At 40.0% G+C, this 17,397-nt stretch overlaps 1 protein-coding gene across 4 annotated transcripts in view; it reads left to right on the top strand.

Annotated features, from left to right (window-relative positions):
* The first annotated feature begins 4,316 nt into the window (after nt 1–4,316).
* mark1 (MAP/microtubule affinity-regulating kinase 1) overlaps nt 4,317–17,397 on the top strand; it is a 112,997-nt gene continuing 99,916 nt past the window's right edge. For all 4 annotated transcript variants that reach the window (XM_014170785.2, XM_014170765.2, XM_014170773.2 and 1 more), the window contains exon 1: nt 4,317–4,884. In XM_014170785.2, the coding sequence (XP_014026260.1) occupies nt 4,834–4,884 (51 nt within the window). In that variant the 5' untranslated portion in view covers nt 4,317–4,833. The remainder of the gene's footprint in view (nt 4,885–17,397) is intronic.

The raw sequence follows: 17,397 nt of genomic DNA, 5'->3' as shown, positions 1-17,397 counted from the left end.
CCTTTTCTGTTTGTATGCCGTTTGGGAAATATTGTGCATACAGCATTATTAACGAATATAAGATCTCACCGGTAACATGTAGAGTTTGGCTTGAGTAAGAGTATACCTTAGATATTTTTTTTATCAACAGTTTAACAAAAAATAACCCTCTGCAAGGATATTCAAGCTTTGTCCAAATCTGATATTTATCCAAAGTTAATATCGCTATCATCAAACTCAGCAAGTCTGTATTGTTTTGTCTTTGAGGGTCAGTCCAGCTTGCAGAGAGTGGAGGATGAAGATCTGTGAATCCTAAATCCAGCATAGTGTGGCTCTGTGAACGTGGTGTGGAATGCATGCAGAGGAACACTTGACCCAAGTGAATCGATTAGGTAGAATTACAGGCCGTCTCTGGGCCAGTTCAGATAAACCACAAACTGACTGATGAGCGCAGGCCAGCTCTCAAGAGTAAGGATAGAACTTGATCCCCCAGCCTTTGCATTTTGCTCCATGTACTCCTTCACTACTCTTCCTGAGTCTGTTTTGACATCACCCCCACTGATATGGCTCTGGGTTTCTCTCCTCCAGTCCACTCTCCCTCCCAGTAGCAGTGGCCCAATAGCTGCTCTTGACACAAAATCCCTTTGGGTTGTTGAGGTTCAACGGGAGATGTTGGCTTCCTGGCTCATCCTCCTGGTTTCCTCTGTCCTACAGTGGCATCCGAGGGAACAGAGATTTCTCTATCAGACTGCTAATATCATTTGTCATAGCTAGGCCTAAGACATAGTCCCTATGATCTGTAAAAATACATAATAACATTCTTTGAAGAGTACGTTTTCAAATACGTTTCCCCCCAGCTATATTAGGACAAAGTTTTGAAGCCCTGGTTTGTTGCAGCATCAAATGGTCCACAAATGTTAACCGTTACTGAGTTGCAAAATTCTCCACAATGGTTCTAGAGGACTAAGACAGACAAGGCATTAAGACCAACCCTGCTATAGCCCACATTTACTTGTGTCTCCAGTCTAGTGTGGATCCTCCAGCACAGCAGAGAGCAGTTGCAGTCCTAGCTGCTTTTAGCAACGCTGGTATATTTACAGTGCATTCGGAAAGTTCAGACCCCTTGACCTTTTTTCACATTTTGTTATGTTAGTCTTATTCTAAAATGGATGAAATCAAATAAATTACTCATCTACACAAAACCAGATTTAGACATTTTTACAAATGTATTAAATAAACATCTTATTTACATAAGTATTCAGACCCTTTGCTATGAGACTCAATTGACCTCAAATGCATCCTTTTTCAATTTATCTACAACTTGGAGTCCATCTGTGATAAATTTAATTGATTGGACATGATTTGGAAAGGTGCGCACGCACACAGCAAAAACCAAGCCATGGAATTATCCGTAGAGCTCCGAAACCAGATGGTGTCGAGGCACAGATCTGGGGAAGGGTACCAAAAAATGTCTGCAGCATAGAAGGTCCTCAAGAACACAGTGGCCTCCATTCTTAAATGGAAGAAGTTTGGAACGACTAAGACTCTTTTCTAGAGCTGGCCGCCCGGCCAAACTGTGCAGTCGAGGGAGAAGGGCCTTGGTCAGGGAGTTGACCAAGAACCTGATGGTCACTCTGACAGAGCTCCAGAGTTCGTCTGTGAAGATGGGAGAACCTTCCAGAAGGACAACCATCTCTGCAGCACTCCACCAATCAGGCCTTTATGGTAGAGTGGCCAGACGGAAGCCACTCCTCAATAAAAGGCACATGAAAGCTTGCTTGGAGTTTTCCAAAAGGCACCTAAAGACACGAAACAAAATTCAATGGTCTGATGAAACCAAAATTGAACTCTTTGGCCTGAATGCCAAGTGTCACATCTGGATGAAACCTGGCACCATCCCTACGGTGAAGCATGGTGGTGTTAGCATCCTGTTGTGGGGATGTTTTTTAGCAGCAGGGACTGGGAGACTTGTCAGGATCGAGGAAAAGAAAAGTACAGAGATCCTTGATGAAGAGCGCTCAGGACCTCAAACAGGACAATAACCCTAAGCACACAGCCAAGACAATGCAGGAGTGGTTTCAAGACAAGTCTCAATGTCCTGGAGTGGCCCAGCCAGAGCCCGGACTTAAACCCAATTGAACATCTCTGGAGAGACCTCAAAATAGCTATGCAGCGACGCTCCCCATCCAAACTGACAGAGCTTGAGAGGATCTGCAGAGAAGAATGGGAGAAACTCCCCAAATACAGGTGTGCCAAGCTTGTAGCGTCATACCCAAGAAGACTCTGAAGCACCTTAGGCAGCAATTACAGCAAAGTACTGAGGGTCTGAATACTTATCTTTAATATTTAGAGTTTTCTTCTAAACTTTGGGCAAAAATCAAATGGTGTTTAAGTTTTTGTATGTTACCAATTGAACAACATCTATTGCAGGATAGATCAACGTTAAAGTTTACATACCTGGCCATATGAATATTACATTTTACTTTATGGTTGGTTATGTAGACTTCTTCTAACCCATCACTTTCTACTACATACAATAATACAATTAAATGATATCTTTACATTAATATATATAATTTAGAAGTCCAAAAATGGATATACCAACTACAGATAGACTTAAAGGGACAGTCAAAAGTGTATGAGTTTGAGCATGTGTCCATTAGGCCTACGTTTTTTTTTATCAGCATGAATTAGATTGGAATAATAGTGGGGCTTTTATCGCTCATAGGCTGGGATCCGCACTATGCAGCTGTTGCAAGAGCGCAATTTTCACTGGCTGTCCATTGGTTTCAAAAACAATGATTGATAGGCACCTTGAACTTTTTGAATTCAACCATTATTGGGTTCAAATACACACTTAGATTTGTGAATAGCCATCCACAACAACCACAATCTGTAAATAGCTAAATGAGAGAGCAGCAGTGTGATTCACATCAACACGCTATGTAGATATCAATAATAAGTGATATCCATATTGCCGTAGACTACACTGCTGTCATCCTTTCCTCCAAGCGTTTATTCAAGTTGGATAATCTTTGAATCCCGACAGCAGTCGCACCATTGGAAGATATTGCTTGGACTCTAGACAACAAAAGCCTATTCGTGCTCTTTTCCCAAACACAATTGGTGTGTCATCAATGTAGTCTCTGACTTGTGGTCAGACTCGCTCAGTTGGTCCAAATTTACATTTGCGCCTTTTTCAATGCTGATTTGAATGTCATTGAGGAAACAGCAGTGTCAAATATTTTTGTTCGCAAACATCCTTACTGAATTTAAAATTAATCTTCAAAGTAATCATCTTGTTTTTCAAAAGTCTCCAAACTGATTACAATATTTCTGCTGGTAACGGATTAGTTACCGTTTTTGTAATCCCTTACATGTAACTGATTCCATGAAATCCGTTACTCCCCAGCCCTACCTAACATACCCTACAGGGTAAACAATTGCCATTCAAACAGTTTTGAAAAGAGAAAACAGAACATTCTGCTCCATTGTAAAGTGCAAGGGTGCCACACTATTTGAGCACGACTGTAAAGTGCACTTCATTACCTTGCAAATTACACATAGGACCTGAAATCAAATCGTGTCACATGCTTACTTACAGGCTTACTTACAGGCCCTTCACAATGCAGAGGGAAAAAATGAAATAGAAAACAATGAGTAACGAAAAATTGCCTATGTACACGGGGTACCAGAAATGTAGCATAACATAGGATGATGACATTGGCGGAAAGAGAATAGGTGATACCTAGTCACTTGTATAACTGAACGCTAGCATATAGATTCAGTCTCAGGCGTTTTAGGGTACAGCATAAAGGCAAATTAACATTATCAATGCGATTCCGAATTATAAACGCTAGATGGGGGCATTGGCACATTTAACTAGTTTTTGACGTTGCAAATAATAGACGAAAGTCTTAGTTATGGCTTTTTAGTTCTGCTATTACTAAACAAGGGGGTAATTTCCTTGCATTTTTAATGAATGTATACCAAGTCGATGCATTTTGACCAGGAATCAATGACCAATATGCTTAGAAATTATGGTATGCTTACAAATAGGGTACTTTGAATGTTGAGGAAGGTCATTCTTTAAATCTCGAGATGATTTACCGCCCAAGAATAATGATCATTATGATGCTTTCCAAAAAAAAAAAAAAACAGTTCGCACATGCATGCATATCCTTGGCAGCATATGTCAACAATCAAGAACCTCCTCCTGCTACCACAAAGACGTCTTCATAAATATTTTTATTAAATTCATATTGAAAAAAAAAAAAATCCCTTTGATCTAGGTTGCTCGATCCCTCTCTCGCCACCTGGCGTTGCTACTGTCATATTCTTTCGTCTTACAGCGTTGCGAAGGAATATGTTTTTTCTCGCATGCGTTCTATAAAAGATATTCCATGAACACTGGTTGTACCCGCGTCGGCTATCCTGCATGCATGCATCCATCCAAGCCTTTTGGGAGGGAGAATGAAGGTCGCTCCTGTGTAGGGTGTTCCTTTCACTACTACTCCCCCATCTCGCGTTCGTTTTCCTAGTGTGTCAGCCTATATATCAGGGTGGATCAATGCTGGATTCTTTCCTTCATACAAAACTCCTATCCGTTCTTTCGGCCCGCTACACTCGCTTGCCTCGTACCCGGGGGCGCATCTATCAGCATAGATAGACCTGCGCTGGCTCCGAGCGGGCCTTGAGGTAGATATGCTGTAGTTTGGAATACTGCTGTTTGGACCGTCGGGTAGGAAATGCCGGTGGTGTAAAAAAAAAAAAAAGGTCAAATTAATATTTTCACTCGTAGCACTGTTCTCGGCGGCTGCCAAGCTCGGTGCTTAGCGGCCCTGTACACACAAAATGTCGACCAGAACGCCATTGCCCACAGTGAATGAGCGTGATACAGAGAATGTAAGTATCCAATGTTCCTTCTTCCCCTATGGCCTATATTTTTCTAAGGACGATATACTTTTTTTGTTGATGTGTTTGTGTGGTGGTACGTGTGAATCATCATAACGCTTAAATTGGGCTTGTCTATGGTACATATCGGTCAGCAAGCTAGCCGCATAGCCCACTGGGGCAATGGGGATTTAGCTAACGTTACCCATCCTCTGCCATTGTCTTTTTTATTTTTACATTATTGCATTTGAAATTGTTCGTCGGATCAAATTTTACGCATGCCATTGTAGACTATAACAGACTACACGTAAACATTCATATTTGTAGTAGCTCGAATTTGGCCATGTCAGCGTGGAAGACTGTGTTCTGATGCTTTCGGTTATCTATGTGTGGGAAACCGTAGTCTACAAATCCGATACAATGTTACCTTGTGTCTGTCGGTCCTCGCTGATTTATAACAGCCAAAGTTACACCCCATCTCAATTTCTGGAGGAGGCCGCTTTTAAAATGTGCCATAGCATAGGACAATTGCTATTGTTAGCTTACTGCAACATTAGATGTAGACCATGTTCAAAAGCTGTGACTCAACTTTGAGACCATGGTAGGCCTACGTGCGGGAAGAAATCTAGTTCAGCAGGCCGTCTAAGTACCTTGAATGATTATCGTCTTTCGTTAATGACGCATTTTGCTCTGATTTAAGACAATTAACATGGCTTTCAGGTAGTTGTTACAGGTAGGCCTAGTTGTTACATACAATTTTTTTTACTTGTAATTTAATGATAGGCTAAATACCCATTCATTCTTTAAGAATATAACTCCGAAATGCCTCATGAGTTTAGTTCAACTGTCTTACCCCCAAATATAAGCTCCTGTTTGTAAGCAATGTCATCATTGTTAAACACTCAAAACATGGAAATATTATTTTGATCTCATCGATGGTCAGTCTGCATCCACACAGCTGTCTATGAATTTGAACATTCAGATGTCAAAACGTAGGTTGTGACCAATGATGTATATAAACCCTGGATTGTTGATACTGTGTATTGGCCATTGACAGGATTTGAAGCCACCGGTCGGCCATATTGACACTCCCCAGTAGACGCAGTCCTCCATAGGAATGAATGGAATTCTACATTATTTCAATGAAATGTTTTTAAATGCAAAATTACATAGATTTAACGTTTTTGATGTGGACAGTAGAATTAATTACTTTAAGGAATTCTTTTTTTTATTTATTTTTTATTTTTATTTTGAAGTTTAGCTCACATAATATAATTTAAACATATGCATTAAAGTGTATAAAAAAAAGTGTATAATATAATAAACGTGTCAATGTAGACATTTATAAATGTGTTTCTGTAGCTCCCAAAATATTTTTTTACAATGATGGGGGAGTGCCAAGATGGAGGCACGGTGGCATCAACACAGCGCCGTGTGTGTGTGTGTGTGTGTGTGTGTGTGTGTGTGTGTGTGTGTATAAATCATTGGTTGGAACAAGCATGCATTGACACTTACATTTTAAGTAATTTAAATGATGCTCTTATCCAGATAAACTTACAGAAGCAATTAAGGTTAAGGCACATAGACAAACCTTTCAGTTACTGGCCCAACTCTCTTAACCGCTAGGTCAGGCAAGCTGCAGAAGGGCGAGCAGGTTACTATTCACTGTCATTTATCAGTGCAATTTTGACGGCCAACTACAAGCTGAAAAAGTTTGAGGGCTTATCTACTGTTCCCTCTTTAGATTTTAGCTAATCTCTCTCTGGCTAACATTAGTTGTTGATCTTGTTGTTGATAGTCTACTGAGGGAGAGCGAGCCTACTTTTCATTTGTTTGCTCAATAGGACTGTAAAGTTCCCAAATGTAAGAGGACTCCCGTTGTATTGATATATTTTCATAAATCCATTCGGGTGGCTTTTGGCGAATGCTTTGTAATGATCTAAAGTTGCGCTGTTGCTACTGCCTGTAAGCACAGTCTTGTTCAAAGTGAATGATGGCAGGGCCATGTGGCAAATGGCTTGTTTGCGTATAGGCTTAGTGTAGCTATGATTGGCTATGGTGCACCGGTCTATGTAGACTACAGTCTTGGACAAGACGGATGCTTTTTTTTTTATTATGTTTTAATTACTGCAGTGTAGTAATTGTCCAAAAGCACTGCTGCTTTGATTCATACTCTATATTTCTGTAGAATTTTCTCATGCCTTTCCCATACGTCATTTCCAAACAATCTATGAAAACGTGAAAATGACTAAGTGCTCTCTTGTCAGAAAATTTAGAAAAGTGTCATTATTCCTGGGGGTGTATATGAGCAGATTTTTAACAAGATTTTATGTTGCTAAAACGCTTTCAGTTGGACTTTAATAATGAAGCCAGTCAAGTTTTTGAACTGTCACTGAGAAAAGGGTTTGCGATTGTGCATGTTTATGAATGACTGTTGGCACCAGGTGTAAAGCGTAATTCAGAGTCCACCGACGCAGAGACGTGATAGTCTGGCGTCCCATTGTGACATAGCTACGTGCCTCTGAGACTGTCCGCGGGGAATGCCCAGCCCGAATGCACACCTCTCCGAAATTCCCAACCAACGCAGCTTCGCATACGCAACTTCTTTTCATCTGAATGGGCAGCATGCAGAATTAGTAAAGTATGAAAGCCAATGGTCGAATATATTTTATGAAGCATAACTCGTCATACCGTATTTCTGCCTGCTTGAACGGCGAATAGCTCAGATACACATGAAAACATTAAATTACCCAGGGAATCGATAGAACTTCCCTCAGAGATGCACAAAAACAGTAACGTTCAAAATGGGTGAATCTTGCCTTTTTAGGCCTTATAAACAGTAGACTGACTTGTGAGAATAAAGGTATTGTGGAGATTTTCTAAACTTTCCGAACCATTCTATCATTCTTTTGGAATGTCACATGACACGGTTAATAGGCCTACAACTAGGGTTGCTCTTTTTGGGGAATATTCAGAGGTGGATACTTTCTGTGGGAATATATGGGAATTAACGGAAATATATGCAAATTAATATGAAAACCATTTTTAAATGTAGATGTTTTTTGCATTGGAAATATTTACCATATCATATGGGGACAGAAACATAAACCTTTTACCTTATCATAAGTAGACATAATTGCAAATTATTAAATCCTTCTAATAGAAAAATGTAGTTACGAATTGAACTTTAATTAAATGAGTTGACTCTTCACATGGGATGATTTCACTGAACAACAAAAGAAAGGGAATATTGAATCGCAGCTCCCAAAAACATTTTCAACATACATCTGTGAAATGATACCCAAAGCTTTAGTTTCTAGACTGTCTTCCTCTCAGGCTTCCATGTCTTCATCTTGGGCCTCCTCAATGTCCACCTCTTGAACATCAGACTCTGAGGCCTCATCTTCACTGTCACCTTCAACCTTGTTGAGGATGGCTTGTTGTCAGGCTCAAAAAGCCTCAAATTTGCCAGGATGGCCATGAATTCTTCAACCCTTGTATTGATCAGCCTGTTGCGTGCTTTGGTGTGTGTGTGTGTGTGTTATCAAACAAGGACCAGTTGCGCTCTGAGGTGACTGATGTTGGTGGGATTTGGAGGATGATGGAGGCAACAGGGGAAAGAGCCTCAGATCCACAAAGTCCCTTTTACCATGTGGCTGATGAGATTGCATCTCCATCCCAAAGCCCTTGCTTGGAGGTGTACTTCGCCAGACTGCCAAGAACCTTGCCCTCATCCAGGCCAAGGTGGCGAGACATGGCAGTGATGACACCATAGGCCTTGTTGATCTCTGCACCACACAGGATGCTCTTGCCAGCATACTTGGGGTCTAACATGTATGCTGCGGTGTGTATGGGCTTCAGGCAGAAGTCTTCACGCTTTTTGATGTATTTCAGAACTGCAGTTTCCTCTGCTTGGAGCAACAGTGAAGTGGGCAGGGCAATAAGGATTTCTTCTCTTACATCTGCAAGCAGAGTCTGAACATCAGACAGGATGGCATCGTTTCCCTCAATCCGTGCAATGGCTACTGCTATAGGTTTCAGGCTGCTTATCACTCTCTCCCAAAATACATCATCCAGGAGGATCCTCTTGATGGGGCTGTCCAATTTCGGCAGACTGTGATATGGCCATTTCTTGGAGAGACTCCTTCCCCTCCAGGATACTGTCAAACATGATGACAACACCACCCCCAACGGGTGTTGCTGGGCAGCTTCAATGTGGTGCTCTTATTCTTCTCACTTTGCTTGGTGTGGAAGATTGCTGCTATAACCATTTCCTTGGCTCTCTTGTAGAGTGTATCCTTTGTTTTCAGTGCCATGATGTCCTTGAGGAGCAGTTTTAATTCATGAGTAGCACAGTCAATGGGTGTGATGTTAGGGTAGGACTCCTCCACTTTAGACCTAGCAGCTTTCATGTTTGCAGCATTGTCTGTCACCAGTGAAAATACCTTATGTGGTCCAAGGTCATTGATGACTGCCTTCAGCTCATCTGCTTTGTAGAGACTGGTGTGTCTATTGTCCCTTGTGTCTGTGCTCTTGTAGAATACTGGTTGAGGGGTGGAGATGATGTAGTTAATTATTCCTTGCCCACGAACATTCAACCACCCATCAGAGATGATTGCAATACAGTTTGCCTTCTCTATGATTTGCTGGACCTGGAACCCTGTTGAACTCTGCATTCAGCAAATGAGTAGATGAAGCATGTCTGGTTGGAGGGGTGTATGCTGGGCGAAGAACATTCAGAAATCTCTTCCAATTAGAGGTCAACCGATTATGATTTTACCGATTTATTGGAGGACCAAAAAAAGCCGATACCGATTAATCGGACAATTTTTATTTGTAATAATGACAATTATAACAATGCTGAATGAACAATGAACACTTTTATTTCAATATAACACATGAAATCTATTTAGTCTCAAACAAATAATGAAACATGCTCAATTTGGTTTAAATAATGCAAAAACAGTGTTGGAGAAGAAAGTAAAAGTGCAGTATGTGCCATGTAAAAAAAGCTAACGTTTAAGTTCCTTGCTCAGAACAAGAGAACATTTGAAAGCTGGTGGATCCTTTTAACATGAGTCTTCAATATTCCCAGTTAAGAAGTTTTGGGTTGTAGTTATTATAGGAATTATAAGACTATTTCTCTCTATACCATTTGTATTTCATATACCTTTGACTATTGGATGTTCTTATAGGCACTATAGTATTGCCAGCCTAATCTCAGGAGTTGATAGGCTTGAAGTCATAAACAGCGCTGTGAAGCAAGCATTGCTAAGAGCTGCTGGCAAACACAGTAGAGTGAATGCTTACGAGCCTACTGCTGCCTACTACTGCTCAGTCAGAGTGCTCTATCAAATTATAGACTTAATTATAATATAATAACAGAAATACAAGCCTTTGGTCATTAATATGGTAAAATCCAGAAACTATCATTTCGAAAACAAAACATTTATTCTTTCAGTGCAATACGGAACCATTCCGTATTTTATCGAACGGTGGTAACCTTAAGTGTAAATATTGCTGTTACATTGCACAACCTTCAATGTTATGTCATAATTATGTAAAATTCTGGCAAATTAGTTTGCAACGAGCGAGCGGCCCAAACTGTTGCATATACCCTGACTCTGCGTGCAATGAATGCAAGAGAAGTGACACTATTTCCCTAGTTAATATTGCCTGCTAACATGAATTTATTTTAACTAATTATGCAGGTTTAAAAAAATATACTTCTGTGTATTGATTTTAAGAAAGGCACTGATAGTTATGGTTAGGTACATTCGTGTAACGAATGTGCTTTTTGTTCGAATGAGCTTTTGTTAAATCCTCCCCATTTGGCAAAGTAGGCTGTGATTCGATGATAAATTACCAGGCACCGCATTGATTATATGCAACGTAGGACAAGCTAGTTAACCTAGTAATATCATCAACCATGTGTAGTTAACTAGTGCTTGTTTGATTGTTTTTCATAAGATAAGTTTAATGCAAGCCAGCAATTTACCTTGGCTCCTTGCTGCACTCGCGTAACAGGTGGTCAGCCTGCCACGCAGTTTCCTCGTGGAATGTAATCGGCGTCCAAAAAAATGCAGATTACTGATTGTTATGAAAACAACATGAAATCGTCCCTAATTAATCGGCCATGCCGATTTTAATCGGTCTACTTCCAATACATATTGCTTGTGAGTATCAGAGGTCATCCAGTTGCATACACAGCTCGAGCAAGACATTCATCAGCATTTCTCTGACTATGTTTCTCCATTGAGTCAAAACTTCTGATTCCAGGAGGACCATGAGCTGTTGCTATTGATAAGGTGTCTGATTCATCATTTTCACCTCGAATAGAAGTAGAGGGACTTTTGTCAGAGGTTGCTTGTTGTGAGCGCTGAGGGAACTTTATGCACTTGGCCAGATGATTCTGCATCTTTGTTGCATTCTTCCCATATGGTTTGGCACAGTATTTGCAAATGTACACAGTTTTTCCTTCTACATTAGCTGCAGTGAAATGTCTCCACACATCAGATAGTGCCCGTGGCATTTCCCTGTAAAGATTTGAGAGAAAAAATGGTTAAAAAGCCCAAATACAATTCCATGTACAGATGAATAGTTAAGCAGTTAGATTAAACAACTCCTTTGTAAGATACATGTTTTAAAATGAAACGGGTGAATTAACACTCCTCAGTTAGCAGGCTCAAGCCAGATAAAACCCACATGGTAGCAAAAACTAACTAGCCAAAATTGTTAACAAGTTAGAAATGATTTAAACACACTTTGCTGTAGGCTACTATTTACTAGTTAACAAAAAAAATTGGTATGCCATATAAAATATATTCACCCCACCCAGTATTGTAATAAAAACATACCAGAAAGCATGTAGTCCTTGGCTCATACAGTGTAGTAGTGTGGGCTCAGTAGCATCTCATTAGTGTGCAAGATCTTTAGAATCAGCTGTACATGTGATGGAAGAGTGCACTGTGCATGCAGAGGGTTGCAATTCCATTGAATTGGGGATAGTTTAACCAAAATATGCCACAAGACCTAGAATTGCCTTGTGTATCCCACAAAAAAGGTTCACTTCTCAACTTTTTTTTAATGAATATAATCATTCCACCCTTTGTAACCTAATCTACAACTGGTAGCGTTCCACCTAGACTGGGTCAGCAATATCTGCGGACTGCTGTTTTTGGCATAATTCATTTGGATATAAAATCTCTTCAGTCAACCATCAGTGGGCCACCAAAAAATGTATGTAGCAAATGCATCCCTTGACATATGCACTGCTCATTGGATGAATGACATTCTATGAGTTCCACATCACTTTACCTCTTTACTTTTTTGTTTTGTGAATCTATACGTCACTTCCATTATTATTGTCTGTCTCTAGTCTGCTTATTGCCTCAATACAAGCTAGATTTAATGGCTGACTAATGAAATAAATTAATACATTTAAGCATAGCATGCCACATGGAAAGGCAAAGTGCTGCTGTCAGGAGGGATATATTTTGAAGTCTTTACTCCATTTCTGATTCCAGAACGAGTTGTTTTGTCAACTTGCTGTAAAATACTGCACTGAAAGATAATGGGTTTTGAAGACATGCAAGTTGACAGAACTGGGTCCTTTTTCCTCTTAACTGCAGTAGCAGGGCCAATTTCCATTACAATCCAGTTAAGTGCCCTATTACAAGACATTGTGTAATGCCGAAAAATAAATTGCAAATCACTGTCTTTGACTATTGTGTTCAGTGTAATAGTAGGCTAATGATTAGAATCTTGATATTGCTGTCGAAAGAATCAGTTCTATGTAGTGAAACATTGTGAATTCCTAAAGAAAATTATAACTGTGTTCAAGACTGCTTGGAATAAGTTGAGGGGGATTTGCTTTTTGGTTTGTTTTTAAATCTTCTAGGAGAGCCTGTATCAGAGTAATGTGACTAAATGCAGGTGACAAGTCTCTTGGGCCTTTGTCGATGAATATCTGACAACTGCAACTTGTCTGGGCCAAGTCAAAGTAGCTTGACTGGCTTCAATACCCCCCCATTCGCCAAATATCTGCCTCTCTCCACATATTAAAAGGTATATATTGAGATGGAAATAACCTCATCAAATATTTATCAAAAGCAGGACAGAGTTGGTAAGATTTGAGAAATGTGTTTTTTAAAGTCCAAGAGCTCATCATTTTGTATCACTTTATGGGATGTATAAAGTTGCTTCCTGCGCATAAATGAACCCTTTTGGTCTTGCTACAAAAATTATGATAATAAATCAGAAGAAAATTAGCCTCTGGGGGGAAATGTTGCCCTTTCCATCAGATTGGCATAAAGAAGACCGCCCATTGTTGCCGCAGGCATTGCACTACTAACTAACAGCCCTCAGGCTGAAAGGAACCAGTAACTCTCTGTAAAGAAAGTGAGAGTGGAAGACTGAGCGAGGGAAAGAGAGGAGTTCACTGAAGCTTACCATATTACTGCATGGTTTTTCAACCGGCCCAACAATTGCATAACAAGTGTCAAGGGGTCCGAGAAAGGAGTGAGGCTTTCTAAGAGGCGGGCCGGGGGGCGGGCTAATGTACCTTTCTGGAATGCTGTGTCCAGGCAGTGTGCTCATTGTCACATAAACGCTGGCAATTTAGTGGTGTTATCGCTGTTAATAGAAAACACCACAGAAAGAACCTCTGGTGCGCCTACCAGCTTTCCAGGAAAGGAAACAGAATCCACTGTTGGCTGACAGAGAAGTGGCTCCTTGGTGTCTTTCACTGCGTTCATCTGGATAGCATGAAAACAACTTACTGCCTTGCTCAAGGGCAGAATGACAGATCTTCTTTTTTTTTTTTTTTTACCTTGTCAGCTTGGGGATTCAATCCAGCAACCTTTCGGTTACTGCTACCTATAGCTTGCTGCTAATTTGAAATAAGTGGACTGCTTTGTATCCGATGGTTTTTGTTGCATTGCCCTTAACATTGCAGATAATTGCAGTTGCATACTTTTACTAGTATCTTCTGCTTCCCAGGAACTGATTATTAGTGTTTTAGCAGTATCTTCAAGATATGGTGCAATGCTGAAATACAGGCCTACAGTGAAAAATGTTTCTCACAGAACAACCTTGACTCGTAACCCCTTTGTGAAGAGAACATGGCTCTGAGTGGACATCAAAGTATGGCTAACTTTCTACAGCTCCTTTCATATTAAATTACCCTTGTTCAGCTTAGCTTACACATAATAGTCCCCTTGGCATGAATCATAAACAGACATTTCTTGAGAAGCAACTAATGGATTTAATTTCTCAAACTACACATCAGTCCATGGCCCTGACTCGTAAGGGTGAAGCAAGAAAAGGAATGGTTCCATTGGTGTCCTGTAAATGTGTTTACGATTAACAGTATGCACCCACTCTGGGCACTGTTCCATTTAGATCACATTTGATGTGTAGCCAAGTAACCTTGCAACCCTGTGGCACATATGGTAACGTTTATAGCTAGTGCCCGCAAGAGACCAGCAATGGTCGATACAGATCATCTTTGGCGCTGCATAAGCACAAGTGTTGCATACACTTACTAGCAGCCAATGAAGGCTCGGATTGGATGGAAACATAAAGAATCTTCTCACGTTTATCCACTTCAGCAGGTAATAAAGCTCATTGGTTCTGGTACGCTTATGTTAATTAGGGACTGGCGATTTCATAACAATCGGTAATTGGCATTTTTGGACGCCTATTATGGCCGATTACATTGCAATCCACGAAGAGACTGCATGGCAGGCTGACCACCTGTTACGCGAGTGGAGCAAGGAGCCAAGGTAAGGTGCTAGCTAGCATTGAACTTATAAAAAAACAATCACTTCACATAATCACTAGTTAATCTGGTAATATCATCAACCATGTGTAGTTAACTAGCTTGTCCTGCGTTGCATATAATCAAAGCAGTGCCTGTTAATTTATCATTGAATCACAGCCTACTTCGCCAAACGGGAGGATTTAACAAAAGCGCATTCGCAAAAAAAGCACAATCGTTAAACCCATGTGTACCTAACCATAAACATCAATGCCTTTCTTAAAATCAATAGACAAGTATATTTTTTTAAACCTGCATATTTAGTTAAAAGAAATTCATGTTAGCAGGCAATATTAACTAGGGAAATTGTGTCACTTCTCTTGCGTTCATTGCAAGCAGAGTCAGGGTATATGCAATCATTTGGGCCGCCTGGCTCATTGCGAACTGTTTCTTCCTAACAAAGACCGTAATTAATTTGCCCAATATATTACATAATTATGACATACATTGAAGGTTGTGCAATGTAACAGCAATATTTAGACTTGGGGTTGCCACCCGTTCGATAAAATACGGAACGGTTCAAAATGATAGTTTCTGGATTTTACCATATTAATAATCTGAGGCTCATATTTCTGTGTGTTTTATTATAATTAAGTATATTATTTGATAGAGCAGTCTGACTGAGTGGTGGTAGGCAGCAGCAGGCTCGTTCATTCAAACAGCACTTTCCTGCTTTTGCCAGCAGCTCTTCGCAATGCTTGAAGCACAGCGCTGTTTATGACTTCAAGCCTATCAACTCCCAAGATTAGGCTGGCAATACTATAGTGCCTATAAGAACATCCAATAGTCAAAGGTATATGAAATACAAATGGTGTGGGGAGAGAGAGTCCTATAATAACTACAACCTAAAACTTCTTAACTGGGAATATTGAAGACTCATGAAGACTCAATAGGAACCACCAGCTTTCAAATGTTCTCATGTTCTGAGCAAGGAACTTAAACGTTAGCTTTTTTTCATGGCACATATTGCACTTTTACTTTCTTCTCCAACACTGTTTTTGCATTATTTAAACCAAATTGAGCATGTTTCATTATTTATTTGAGACTAAATACATTTTATGTATTATATTAAGTTAAAATAAGTGTCTATTCAGTATTGTTGTAATTGACAATTACAACAATACTGAATAGACACTTATTTTAACTTAATATAATACATAATAATAATACATCGGCCGATTTTGTATTTTTTTTTTAACCGATTGGCTTTTTTTTGGGCCCTCCAATAATCGGTATCGGCGTTGAAAAATCATAATCGGTCAACCTCTAGCGCAGATACAAGTGGCAACAGCTCTTCTTAGTCAGATGCTATCCCTATACCGGTCCCAGTTTCTGTCATTTTCTGCGTGGTCGGACAGCTTATCGACGGGACCGTGAAGCCGGATACCATTGTGGCATGCCTGCATTACGTCCTCAACCATGTTGATGTACAAAATTGACCACGTTTGAGGTTGGTGCTGGAGCAGTTGCCTGGGTTCATTTGATCAACGCTTCCCTCAGGGGCCAAGGGAGAAGAGAATGTTGGTGAAATTCCATAATTGGAGTTTCCCCTACAGATGTCAGCGCTCTAGATGACATGAATGAGGTATGGGAAGGTCTGCTTTCAAAGCTTGGGAGGAATTGGTCAATTAATTCCCTCACGTCCTTGCAGGGCTACAATTTCCTACTTTGTGAAGCTTAACCTTAACATCACTGTCAAAATGAGCACAGGTAATAAGCTGATACACAACCTTTGTGTGGTTTTGATATTGTTCAACAAGACCATATTCCTTTTCAAAATGTCTTGAGTTCAGAGGTCAGTAGATGTACTGTTTTAAATGAGTGTTTTACTGAAAGTCATGAGGGTCAAACCATATTAGTTCCCACAGGAGTTCTTGAAGTAGTCCCTTTTCAGATACATTTATTTGAATCTCATGAGTTTCACTTTTCCATACTGGACAATAGTTTTTCAAAACTTTTGATTCTGAAATCCCCAAGAGGTGGAAATGAATAAAAAGCAGCGCCAAAGTAAATGGACCTGACAAAGCTTCCTCAGTAGTTCAGATAAACTTCTCTTGCTCTTACAATGACCTAAAGTATGTTCCCATTAGATGAGCCTCTGCAAGTGGCTGTTGATTTTGAGGTAATTCGTCAGCGCTCTAGCCCTCTGTTGTGTTTTGTGTGAGACAAACCCTGGCAGTGAAAGGGAAGTAAGTCCACAGCTGGAGTGAGTCCCATGCTGTTGTTTCATTCATTCAGACCTGACACTGTCAATTTCAGCTTTTATTTCTTCAATTACATTCCACTGGGAATGTGATGAAAGAAATAAAAGCTGAAATAAATCAATCTCTCTACTATTATTCTGACATTTCACATTCTTAAAATAAAGTGGTGATCCTAACTGACCTAAGACAGGGAATTTTTACTAGGATTAAATGTCAGGAATTGTGGAAACTGAGTTTAAATGTATTTGGCTAAGGTGTATGTAAACGTCCGACTTCAACTGTACATACATTACCAGTCAAAAGTTTGGACACCTACTCATTTAAGGGTTTTTCTTAATTTGTATTATTTTCTACATTGTAGAATGATAGTGAAAACATCACAACTATGAAATAACACATGGAATCATGTAGTAACCAAATAAGTGTAAAACAAATCAAAATATTTTAGATTCTTCAAAGTAGATACCCTTTGCCTTAATGCCAAGTGTGCAAAGCGGTCAT

This window comes from Salmo salar, chromosome ssa02, assembly GCF_905237065.1.
Source record: "Salmo salar chromosome ssa02, Ssal_v3.1, whole genome shotgun sequence".
Classification (NCBI taxonomy): Eukaryota; Metazoa; Chordata; class Actinopteri; order Salmoniformes; family Salmonidae; genus Salmo; species Salmo salar.
This window is presented reverse-complemented; position numbering and strand designations above follow the sequence as displayed.